We start from the raw sequence: 12,138 nt of genomic DNA, 5'->3' as shown, positions 1-12,138 counted from the left end.
CTGACAGAATCGGGGAAGTGTTTCACATTTAGAATCTCAGTGCACTAAAGCCTGGGAGAAACTGAGTTCCGAGGAATCTTGAAGTTGGTATCTCTGTCCTGCTTCCTCTGCTTCTGCTGTGTTGCCTACGTCAAGGGGACATACTTTATGCTGAACTCACAAAACTAATTGCAGCACTTGTGAGAAAGCAATCAGTGTTCTCCATGTAGATCCACAGCAGCAGAAGGCTTGAAAAGGCAGCCTGTAGCCTTCATTTAAGCAGTGGGAAAGGTCTGAGGAGGCAGCTGTGACACATGAAGCAAACTCTCACTGATGCTCCAAGAGTACTAAAAGCTTCACTGTTTCATCTGGGTAATGTGTTCTCTCACAGAATCACAGAATCAGTTGGGTTGGAAGAGACCTCCGGGATCATCAAGTCCAACCCTTAATCCAACCCCACTCTCTGTATCAGTCTCATCTCTGATTCATCTCCACCTGAGCCTGAACACTTGCAGGCAGTTTGCTTTATAAAAAAATAAATAGGCTCTGAATGGGAACTGTTTTTTTATTTTCTCATTCCTTTTTATTCTTTGTAAATTTTGGGACCTGGGGTTTTATTCCTAACAGCTGTTTTTATCTTTTTATTTTATCTGCTTTTTTTTTTCCACGCTAATACACAAAATGATTTGGAAGTGAACTGGTGTGGAAGACAAATCTAGAGCAGGTGTAATGAAGCTGTGCTTTAGAATCAAAAGATGCACTTGCTGCCTCCAGTGAGGATTTTAAACATTTTAGTCATCTTTTTAAATTTGCTTCACTTTTCCCAGGAAGAAATAACCCTGTGGCAGTGCACAGGCAAGGAATGAACCTCCTTAAAACATATTTCTCCCATAGTACTAAAATATTGCTAAAGGATGAAAATACCTCCCAGCTCTATTGGTATTCAGCTGTACTTTTCTTATTCATGTTAATTCTCCAACCACAAAAGTCTTAAGGAAATCAGGGCCAGTATCTATGAAGCATGTAATTTTTACTGTGGATATTAAAAAACCACACATTAAGATTATATTAATTAAGAACAGAAAGAACAAAGGCCCACACACTATTTTCTGCTTTGTTTCCATAAGATTATATATTTGCCTCCATAAAATTACATATTATTCTATGCATGATTGTCTCCAATAGTGCAATCCAGGTAACATTACAGGATGGGGCCCTGTGTAATTTAAAATTTTTGCCATTTGTCTTCACTTCCACTTTTCCTTTTGTTAATTTCTATAACGAAATTTGGAACAATAGCTAATTTTCAGCAGCTCTGTAGTCCAAGAATAGGAGCTTATGAAACTTTTTAAAAAACTTAAGGCCCCCAAACTTGAGTTCAGCTGCTGGGTGACCTCTGAGAGCCCTCTCTGTGTGTTTCTTAACCATTCTTGTAGATAGTACAGGCCACTGCTGTGTTTGCAATGATACTGTTTTCCACTGACAGCTATTTGGCCCTCTGTCCAACTTGGTTCCATGCCTTTTGTGCCAGTTTTAGGGCAATAAGTGCCTCCTCCACAGGTGGAGGGGTGTAGCCATCTCTCTGCAATGATGGCTGGGACCTTCTGTGTGTTTTCTGGGCTCCTTTGAAAATGAAGCAGCTGTTAATTAAACTAAAAAGAGAAAGTCTAACACCCTGCTCAGGAATATCCTAGAGCACAGTAATTAGGAAAATCAGGTAGGAGAAAAAGATAAAATTTCAAATTCCTTATCCTGCTGAGGAATATGAAATTCTGCCAGCTACATCCTGTGTCCTGCTCACTGAGACAATTTTTAAAAGGTAAGAGCTCCTGCTACCATTAAGCTGACAACCCTTCTAATCCTTTGTTTGCTTGTTCTTCAGGAAAGAAACCCCTGAAAATGAAATTTTTGTTAAAAATGGTAAAGTGAGCCATTCAAATGTGTCTTAAAAAGGTTATTTATTTTCCTTTTAGACCTGAAGTTTTGTTAGTTTAGATCCTAGTTGCCAAATGTTTTTGGCTGCGTTAAAACTAATTTTTGCAAGTTGTCAGTTGTCCCAAATTGCAGTAGTGGAGCTACACATTAAGCCAGGAGACACTGAATTTCCTGAAGCATTTAGAGTATGGCTGTGTTTAGGATGTTCACAAGGATCTTCTATTTTTGAAGGGGCATTTGCTGCAGGCAGGTTGTGTTTGCAGTTCTGGGAGAAGCTGGGTCTTGTTGAGCCCATTCAACAATCAGATAAATGTTGTAGTGTGGGGTCAGGGTTACCTGCTGCTGTGAGAAAAGGTGAATCCTTTCACAGTGATGCTACCAAAATCTCAGAAACTCAAGAAACTGAGCACATTTTCCCTGTCTGTATTGAGTGTGTTTGCAGAGTCCTCAAGTTCTTGACTCCTACTCTCTGGGTGATATTCTGACAGAACTTTCAATGTACTAAGACCTGTTTTTTCCGTACAAAGTCTATGAGAGTCCCAGCATTATAAAGATGTTCCTGGACCATTATTTCTGTCTGAGTTAATTCTTATGTGGCAGCATTTTAATGTTGTGTATTTATAAAAGATTTGCTAGGTTTTGATCATGGCAGGCTCTGTGCTTAACAGGCCCCTTTATCTTTGTGCAGCGTTTGATCTGTGACTTTCTGCACTGTCAAACACATCTCGGATGTTTCTTTGCCTGTCAGAAGAGTAAAACTTCCTTAATGGCATATCTGGACCTGTTCAATGGCATATCAGCCTGTTCTGGTTTCCTGCTATGTGCCCACTCCCCTTTCCACGTGTCATTTTATCTGTTCTGATAGAAACTGTTCACACAATGGGAGCTGCTTTCCTCTGATCTTTCCTCTAATCTTTGACAAAGTGATGGAATTTGCAGCTCTTTGAAGGCTGTGCCTCTGGATTGATGGTGTTTCAACAAATGATGGGGAACTGATGATCATATTTGCCTGCAACATTGGTAAATAACAAAAGTAAAATGTAGCAACAAACACTACCTTGCAGAAGAACTGGATCATGGAGACACACTGGGTGGAAGCAACATTCTTTTCTTTGCAGTAGCTTTTTCAGAGCCTGGGCTGATTTCCTCGGCATGTTGCCACAGTCACTTGGCTTTGGAAGCATTCACATCTCCTAAGTGCTGTTCCTACTTACTGAACAGCTTATGTTGTAGCTAATTCCTGTTATATTGAGCCTGTGGTTAGATAGCTGTGCCCCCTCAAGTTCCTAAATGTAGCTCAGGGGAATCACTTCTCCAAGTCATCGCTACACCCGTCCTGAAAGTAATATTTTCACTGGATTTTCCTATTCAGGCCAAGATTCTTGGAATATTTACCAATAGGAGAATGCAGCTTAAAGGATTGTTCTGTCTGAGGCAGATGGCAACTTCTTGGCTTCCACTGAAGGAGATAGGATAGGAATTAATATCTTACAAATTTTATGAGTCACAGGCTGTAGTTTTTCTGATCCTTCTGAAGGTACAAGAACAAAAGACCAAATCCCACCACTCGTTAAATCACTTGCAAGTACTCTGCCAATTTTAATGGAAATAGAGTGTAGTTACTCTGAGAGGAACTCAGCATCAAAATAGTACTTTGGGGGAAAAAGCTGAAAATATATTTATATAGAAATAGCAATTGTGAAGTTCAGTATGAAATATCCAAGGAACCTGTGACATGACATATTGGTTTACTCTATGGACCTGTGTTGTACTCCATTGCCAGGATCAGGTAGTGCTTCAGGAAAGGGCACTTGATTTTCTCCCCTGCTGTTACCAAAAATATTTTTAAAGCTGTTTTCTGTGTTTGGTAGGAATTCATTCCTTAATACAAATGATTCACTTGACTCTTTTAATTTATGAAGCCCTGTTCTCATGAAATAATTTACCTTGTGTTTAAAATACACAATAATAGTTATTTCTGCCAAACTTTTTTTACCTGACTTTTTGCCAAAACAGTTTTCTAAAATGCTTTGTGTTGTCTATCTCATAATCTGAAAAAACCCAACCAAACCCAAAATATTAACATACATTTAAAAAACCCCCTCATGTTGTTCTCAGTCTTACACCTGCTGTAAACTAACATATAGTAATCATATATAGTCAATCAGCCTTAATAAAAAAAGTCTAGTTCTGTTCTTCATGTCTAGTTAAGGATTTTCAAGTTCTGTTTATTTCTTTTAATCATGTTAAATGAAAACAGCAGATGTAGTTAAGCTTTGTAAATAAACCTACTGGAGTTAATCACCCATCTTAGACAACTTTTTAATAACTCTGGGGTGCTTTCATGTTTTACTGTGTTTTACAATTTTGTGTTTATTTAGTTTGCAAGCAACTGTTCCTGTCAGTGCATGACATCTCTCTGGCTGTCTCAGTTACATCTGAGTTAACTCAAGCCTGGGAGGTTCCTTTCCTTCCTCACATCCTCGGTGCAAAAGGGACAGTCACTTGGCACATCAGTTCCTCAGCAAGTGAAACCAGACCTTTGAATGGTGTTAGCCCAGGGCCATCTGAGAGCAGCCACTCAGGTTAAAGAGATACAGAAGAATCAAGTGTAGCCACCCAGTTAAAGGTCTGTGGGGTCATTTTAAAGCTCAGCACATTCACTCATCTAAATATTTGAGTACAAAAATGTGCTAGAATTTATTTTTCTTTTCTGGGTGTTTCAAACAAATGCCATAGTCCTTAAGGGGGTGCCATATTCCTCTGTGTGTGCTCCTTTCCAGGTGGATCCCCTTTTTACAGCTGAAGTTAAGGAAAAAGTTAAAAGGTAAGAAGTTACTGTTAAACCTTCTATTTGCTAAATGGAAGCAGTTGGCTGCCCAGCTTTTAAAATCCTGGATATACAAATGAACATGCACAACTTGCTGTGTGAGGAACAGATTGTCAGAGCTCGTTCTTAGGAGGTGTCCTGTTGGTGTGTTTTGGTTTCCAGGGCCCCTGGAGTACATTTGCTGCCAGAGCTGCCACAGGAGGAGCTCCATGCTGCTGTGAAAAGGTGCTTTGCCGTGGTGAACAGCTCCATTTCAGAAGGGATGTCTGCTGCAATTCTGGAGGTAATTGCATCCTAGAGTAGGAAAGGTTGTTCAGTGAGGTTATAGCGAACCTGAAATCTTCTTTTGTCACTGGAAATGTGTGTCAACATTTTATGCCCATGTTTCAAAGCTGGTGAAGACAAAACTAAAATATTTTGCAAGTGTTAGCAATTAAGGTTTTCTTCCCTTGAACTGACAGTTTTTAATGCTTTGTCTATTTATTTTTAAAGGACAGAATGTAATTTTATCAGTCCTGTTAAATTAACAATACAGACCTGAGTTGTAGAAATCATTCTGATTTACTGGGGCTGTCACTGGGCTTGATTCAACATCCACTTCCTTATAATGTTGCTAGAAGGGACTTTCATTTATTTTTACATCCTTTCAAAAAGCAATCCAAGAGCTGTATTTGGTTGTTTACTTCTGAAATGATTAATGAATGAATGACACGCTCAGTTAATTTTTTTGCCATCAGTATTGAAAATTAATAACCAGTTTTATTTCATACCTGTCAAAGTAGGGCACTGCTTGGGATTAAATACTTTCTAAGAAAATAATAAGTGTACTTAAAGCAGAAGTTCTTTGGGCAGATATATTTTGGTGACTGCTGAATGTTAGTTCTTCACAATCTGAGAAGATCAAAGAAACAATTCCATTATTTGTATTAATGAATCTGCTGTTTCTGTGTCTAAGGAGTAATCACATGTTGTATTTCCAGCATGCTTTTCTTCCACACAGCTGAAAGTCTTCCTAAGTAAGAACTGAGTGAGCATTGTAAGAATTAGGAAAGTCAGATGATAGTAAGGTAGTAAATATGTATTTCCCTTCTAAAATGCCAGTGCTCAGAGGTGGAAGCAGATGCTCTCTCACAGCAACAACAGTCTGTAACAGCAATTACTGGACTGTGGCATTTCCACACTTCCCAGTGTGCCAGGTGAGACAAACTTGGTGTGTTTGGTGGTTGAGATGAGATGGATTTACCAACACAGTGCACAGCTGAGTCAGTGACTCAGAGAAGTTGTTAAGTGACTGTCACCTCCTCCTCCTCCCCAGCTCCGTGTTCCACTCAGAACTCACAGAACAGCTGACCAAAAATCAACCTGATTTATTTCTAGTGAGCTAAAGAGGAAGAAAAAGGCAGACCAGAAAGCCTGAAGAGATGCAGCATCTGCAACAGAAGTGCAAATGTGCTTGGTCTGATACAAATTGTTATGTAAACTCAGGGCTGATGGGACAATTGGTAGAGTTTTTTCCTCCAAATTTTCCCATCAGGTGGGAGCAGTTAAAAAGCACTTTTCTCAGCTTTTATCAGGAGAGGGAGCAATTTTGTAAGTTCAGTGTCTTAACAATATGTGGTAACTCAAAGCTAAACAGATAATGCCAGTTTACCTCACAAGTAATGTTGAGCTGCTTCAGAAATTATTGATTTTTGCTCTCCTCTTTTGAAGTTGCAATTCCTACAACTTTTGAATCTGATAACTGTAAGACTAAATCAACAAGGAAAGCTTTACTGGAGCCCTGCTCTCTGTGGCAGAACTGTTCAGTTATCCTATGAGGGCTATTCAATAGGCAAACACCATCACTAGTGGGAAAACTGTTCTTTTAAGTTTCCACCTCACAGTTACTTGAGTAATTTATTCACAATTCATACCCAGACCTATCAAAAAGAAAAACAAACAAAAGCAAAAAAAAAAAACCAAAAACATAGAAACCAAATCAAACAAACAAACCCTCAAAAACCCAACAAAGAAATTACTACACAGACAGAATACTAAATACTTCCTGTTATATTTTTCTCTTATTTCTATTCTCTCTTAGAATTACAAGACTGTTTTGGCCAAAGATTATTCTATGCAGGATGTCTTTATATACATTTGCAGTGTTAGCTTCCTGCATTTGGATGTTTTTCTTAGATCAGAAAAAAAGTATTTATTAAGATGAATCATCAAGTAGTATTCCTTTTATTTTTTCATGTTGAATTTATGTATATTATATATATATGTATTTTTTGCATATTAGTAGATTACTTAGGGCCATCTGCTAAGATCTTGTTAAGTAACAAGGCAGAAAACCAAGTATAAAAATCTTCTGGTCCTAGGCTGGAGAAAAAAGTCTTGACTTTGGAAGTGCAACTTTCATTCTCTTCAAAGCTCAGCATTTAACAAGGTCATGAATCTATAAACAGTATTTTAGTATGAGAGAAATATATAATAGATAAATTAGATAAATAATCACATCTATTTCAACCTGCCTTAAGGTATGAAAGAACTAAAACCCATAACTAATTATTTTGTCAGCTAGTACTGATATCTCAGAGATTTTGCTGTAACTGATCTAGTTTCTGTCTGGCATTTGAAGAAGAGAAAACAAACATCATAGCAAACATTCAAAATCCATCTCTTCCTCAGAGAGCTGAGGAGTTTTGCACATTCCTGGGCATGTGATGGTGAAAAAGGCACTGCTACTGGAAGGTTTTTATGTTCCCAATGTAGCTGGTAAGAAGAAAGTTTTGACTCCAGCACTGTTTCATTGGAGCACTTCATCTGTTCTCTCAGGAGTATTCCAGCTGTTGTAAAAATCATTAGATTGTTATGCTTTACCAAAAAGAAGCCAATTAAAAAAAAATCAGGATAGATAAGGAAGTTGGACAGACTCTGTTGTGCTCCAAGGCAAAATCCAGTCTTGGACAACAAATGAAGCACAGGCCTAGTAGTTTAGAATAAAAGCCATAGGAAATTATGAAAATAAAAAAAAAATAAAGAGTTGTAAAGCAGTAAAACTAAAGAGCCACCAAAAAGATGCAGAGGCTTGAAGGAAGAAAATGAGGGCTAATCCAGAAGACAGAGTAGTAAATAAACCCTGTATTTACTCTCTAAGCCTGACACTGCTGCCTGGATGGGCTTATTGGGTAACAATCTGCCACAGCTGAAATGTGCACCCTGCATCCTTCTGCAATGGCTCTAAAACACATTTGCAGTCACAATAATGTAACAAAACAGATGGCCAATGGACTAAAATGTTATTTTAGGCTATTATTTGTGGAACCTGGGTCAGTAAATTATACATATTTTCAACAATGCAAATGATTCTTTTTACTGCTTAAAATAGACTAAGTATCTAAATTAAATTCTAAGCCACTTCATGCAGTAATTATTTACAGCCCAATCCATTTGTTTAAGACTAGCTGGTGTAAAGGCAGCCCTGCATCTAAAGTATTTGGCCATCTGTTCTGTCTTTCAGTAGCTATAACTCCTTGGTACCTGTGTGTTTTGGGACCTGAAAGTTTTCTTATGTAGCAGTTACTACCCTCCAAGTCTATGAGACCAAACAAATGTCTTTCCCTTTAGAGTTCAGAAATTACAGAAAATTAAATGTAAATTTAGCATTCAATTCCATCAGTCATCAGCAATGTAGCTTTCAAAACCAGAAGCAAATGAACATATCTTGAGACAATTTTTAAACTGTGCTAAGCTCTCTCTCTTTTCCTTCTCTCCTTTTCCTTCTTTTTCTTTCTGTATCTCTTCCTCCCTCCCTTCCTTCTTTCCCTCCTCTCTCTCTTTTCCTTCTCTCCTTTTCCTTCTTTTTCTTTCTGTATCTCTTCCTCCCTCCCTCCCTTCTTTCCCTCCTCTCTCTCTTTTCCTTCTCTCCTTTTCCTTCTTTTTCTTTCTGTATCTCTTCCTCCCTCCCTCCCTCCCTTCTTTCCCTCCTCTCTCTCTTTTCCTTCTCTCCTTTTCCTTCTTTTTCTTTCTGTATCTCTTCCTCCCTCCCTCCCTTCTTTCCCTCCTCTCTCTCTTTTCCTTCTCTCCTTTTCCTTCTTTTTCTTTCTGTATCTCTTCCTCCCTCCCTCCCTCCCTTCTTTCCCTCCTCTCTCTCTTTTCCTTCTCTCCTTTTCCTTCTTTTTCTTTCTGTATCTCTTCCTCCCTCCCTCCCTTCTTTCCCTCCTCTCTCTCTTTTCCTTCTCTCCTTTTCCTTCTTTTTCTTTCTGTATCTCTTCCTCCCTTCCTTCCTTCTTTCCCTCCTCTCTCTCTTTCTTTCTCTCCCTAATGGTGCTCTTTCTCTTGAATGGACAATTGCTTGTTTGGAAGGTGGCCAGACATGAAATACTCTTCCAGTTTTGGTTTTTTAAAAGGAGAAATACAGCAAGGGGAGGGGAGGGCCTTAGTCAGGGGACAGTGCATGTCCTCACACTTCACTGCCACTACCAAGCTCTTAATTTTCAGTCCAAAAGTTCAAGTAAAACACCTTCATTCCCTATTCATTGAAGGTGTTTGATCGAGGTCAGCAGCCAGCACACCAGGGCATTTAAGCCTGTGAAAAGCAAGAGCTCCAAAAGAGCTGAATCAGAAATTCTGGCACTCTTAGAGATTGTTGCTGCTTCAGTGGGATCCAGTGTCAGGGCTCCCCTTGTGTAATTAGAGCCAAGAGCAGCTTCCTCAAGCTGCAGATTCCCACCCTGTCAGGCAGAGTGGGGCCCTGGTATCTCTCATTCCCTGGGGGACTTGGAAGTTCTGTGAAAGCTGCTGTACTGATATGTACATGCTGTCATGATATGTTTTCTAATTCTGCCTTTGGAAAAAGGATTTGTTTAACTGTGAAGTCAGAGCAAATGACAAAATAGTTTGTGCATCAACAAAAGCTGTATTTCCTCCAATCCCCTGTGTGGGCCATTGACTTAAGGGTTGGATTTGATGATCATTGTGGGTCCCTTCCAACTCAGAATAGTTTGTGATTCTCTCAAAAATGACTTTTTAATTAAAAAAAAAATCTTATCTCAACAACTTTAGTCAGATAAATGCAGGATCTAGTCTGTAGTTTTTATATTTTGAATTTGTTCTGTTTTATGTTCACTTCATTAACCTGTCTGAATTGCCTCCAGCTAATCCAGTAGTTTCTGTTAGAAAGTGTAGAACAGTTTATATCATTAAGGGTTATTATTGTTATTTTTAGAGCTAACTGCTGCAAAGCAGATGTTTGTGCCAGAAGGACTATAGGATTGCTATGTCCAGAATAAATACATCTGCAGTGGTGATTTAAACAGTGTTTTTCTTGGATATTTAAAGTTACTAAAATATGTTGCGAAGTCCCAGCAGGCCCTCCCTTTTAAAAATATAATCAGTCCTGTACATTATCAGCCAGGGTATTTTTGTCTTCAGTTTTGTCCAAACTATAAAAAAAACCATCTCTTTCTTCTTGGAGTTTTGTTTTTTGCTCTGTAGACTGAAGCAAAATTGCTCCTCATCCAGGAGTGTAATGACAGCAATTAAAAATGCATTCACTGTGGAGTGACAGGGAATCAGTAGGAAACAGATTGAAGATTTGGAGGAGTGAATTTGTTTCTCATTTGACACTGTGATAATTGTACAATATGAATATTTCTGGGTTTACAGTCAGTGCATCTCAAGACTTCCCAATTCATCAATAGTAATTAAAGCTTCACATTAGGATATCCATGAGTGACAGGGTTGAGTGGCCAGGGTTTGCACACTGGGTACTTCAGACTCTAAGCTGTGTTTTTTAAGGTGGCCAGGCATTAGTTCTCCTGGGAATGGTTTCCCAGCTTTAATGGATGCTGCTTCTGCAGGCAGCTGAAATGCTGCATGTTGAGACCCCACCTTGCCTTGTTTTATGTATATACAGCCATGCACACATACAAATACATTCTTCAGGTGTATTCCCTGGTCTCTGAGGAGTCTCATACCAGTAGCTTTGTAGATACTATGTTTTGAAAGCATGAAGTGTTCTGAAAACATAACCTTTCCTCTCCTCTCCTCAGTGTAGTTCAGTCAGCTGCTGCATCCCTGCATCCTTCCCCTGCAGTCCCTCAATGCTCCAGGTTCAAGGAAGGCTGGAGCAACAGGTGATCTCAAAGGAAAAGCTTTTGCCAGAGCCCTTTATGATCCATAGGAAGCAGAAATGTGGAGAAAGTGCCAAGTGACTTCCAGGGTTCCCTTCACTGTTGTTGAGCTGTTCACATCTCTCAAATTCTGCATGTCACAGAAAATCTGTGAAAAACATGTTTTAATGGATCAAGAGAACAGACACTTCACTGGTTTTTGTGCTATGAACTAATTACTTGTCCATGCACAATAAGGGAAGGAGTTATGGTGACAACCTTTGAGCTGAACTTTAATTTTATCCTTCTCAAGCCTGCCATATGTTCAGGGCTTCCAGTGGGAAACAAACTGCATAGTTTGAGGTGGAAAAGAATAACTGATGAAGTAGCTATCCATACTTTCTGCATTGATTGCTTCTGATAACATGCTCCAAGTTACGAGACTAACAAAAACATTAAAAAAATATGTCAAAGAAATTCCCTGTAGGAGGTCACTTTAGACAAGATATTTTTCAGTTAAAAAATTGGAGAGATGGGAAAGAGGTTTGGTTTGTTGTTTTTACTTTTCATTTTAAAATTATCATCATAAGCATCTCAAAATCCCTGAATCCTTTTAAACTGTTACTTTTTTTTTTTTATATATATTCCTCTAGGCAATGGATTTAAATATTCCAGTGCTGGCAAGGAACATTCCAGGGAATGCAGCAATAATAAAACATAAGGAAACAGGACTGCTATTTTCAAATCCCCAGGTAAGAAAACAAGGACTCCTTAGACCTTGCCCTTCCAAAGGTCAGGTTTATTTTCTGGTACATGCCTGTGTCTGTGTGGACACTTGGCTTTTCCTCTCAGCAGTTTTCCTTAGGCTCTCCCAAAGCCCTGGGTGTCACTCTGCCTTTTGTGAAGCTCTGCTGCTGCCTCCCATCCATTTGCAGTTCAGGAAACTCGTACTAGGTGTCAGCCTTGCTGAATATTTGTCTGTGCTGCTCAGAGCTGCCAGCGACTTGTTGCACCGGAGTCTGAATATTCCACAGCCAAACCCTGGAAGAGTTGCTGTGGATCTGTTGTTTTTCCCTTCAAGCAATAACTGAAATGCAGACTCCTGATAAATAAGCAGTAACTCACCAAAAGAGACTGATGAGCCTGAAGTTTTAGATAATACATTTTCTATAATTTCTAGCAGTAAGTGTTAATACAAAGCATTTCTTAGGTGCAAGATGTTACTCAGTCAGAATAATTAATCATCAAAATTAAGTAAAGTGTTAGGATGAAGTTTCTGTGAAATAAGAATTGGGAGAG

At 38.9% G+C, this 12,138-nt stretch overlaps 1 protein-coding gene across 1 annotated transcript in view; it reads left to right on the top strand.

Annotated features, from left to right (window-relative positions):
* GLT1D1 (glycosyltransferase 1 domain containing 1) overlaps positions 1-12,138 on the top strand; it is a 48,646-nt gene that overhangs the window by 28,899 nt on the left and 7,609 nt on the right. The window contains exons 9-11 of the mRNA XM_071571926.1: positions 4,698-4,741; positions 4,907-5,027; positions 11,493-11,591. Coding sequence (XP_071428027.1) covers positions 4,698-4,741; positions 4,907-5,027; positions 11,493-11,591 — 264 coding nt within the window. The remainder of the gene's footprint in view (positions 1-4,697; positions 4,742-4,906; positions 5,028-11,492; positions 11,592-12,138) is intronic.

Source organism: Pithys albifrons, chromosome 17 (assembly GCF_047495875.1).
Source record: "Pithys albifrons albifrons isolate INPA30051 chromosome 17, PitAlb_v1, whole genome shotgun sequence".
Classification (NCBI taxonomy): domain Eukaryota; kingdom Metazoa; phylum Chordata; class Aves; order Passeriformes; family Thamnophilidae; genus Pithys; species Pithys albifrons.
The sequence above is the reverse complement of the archived record's forward strand: the minus strand, read 5'-3'. Positions and strand labels throughout refer to the sequence as shown.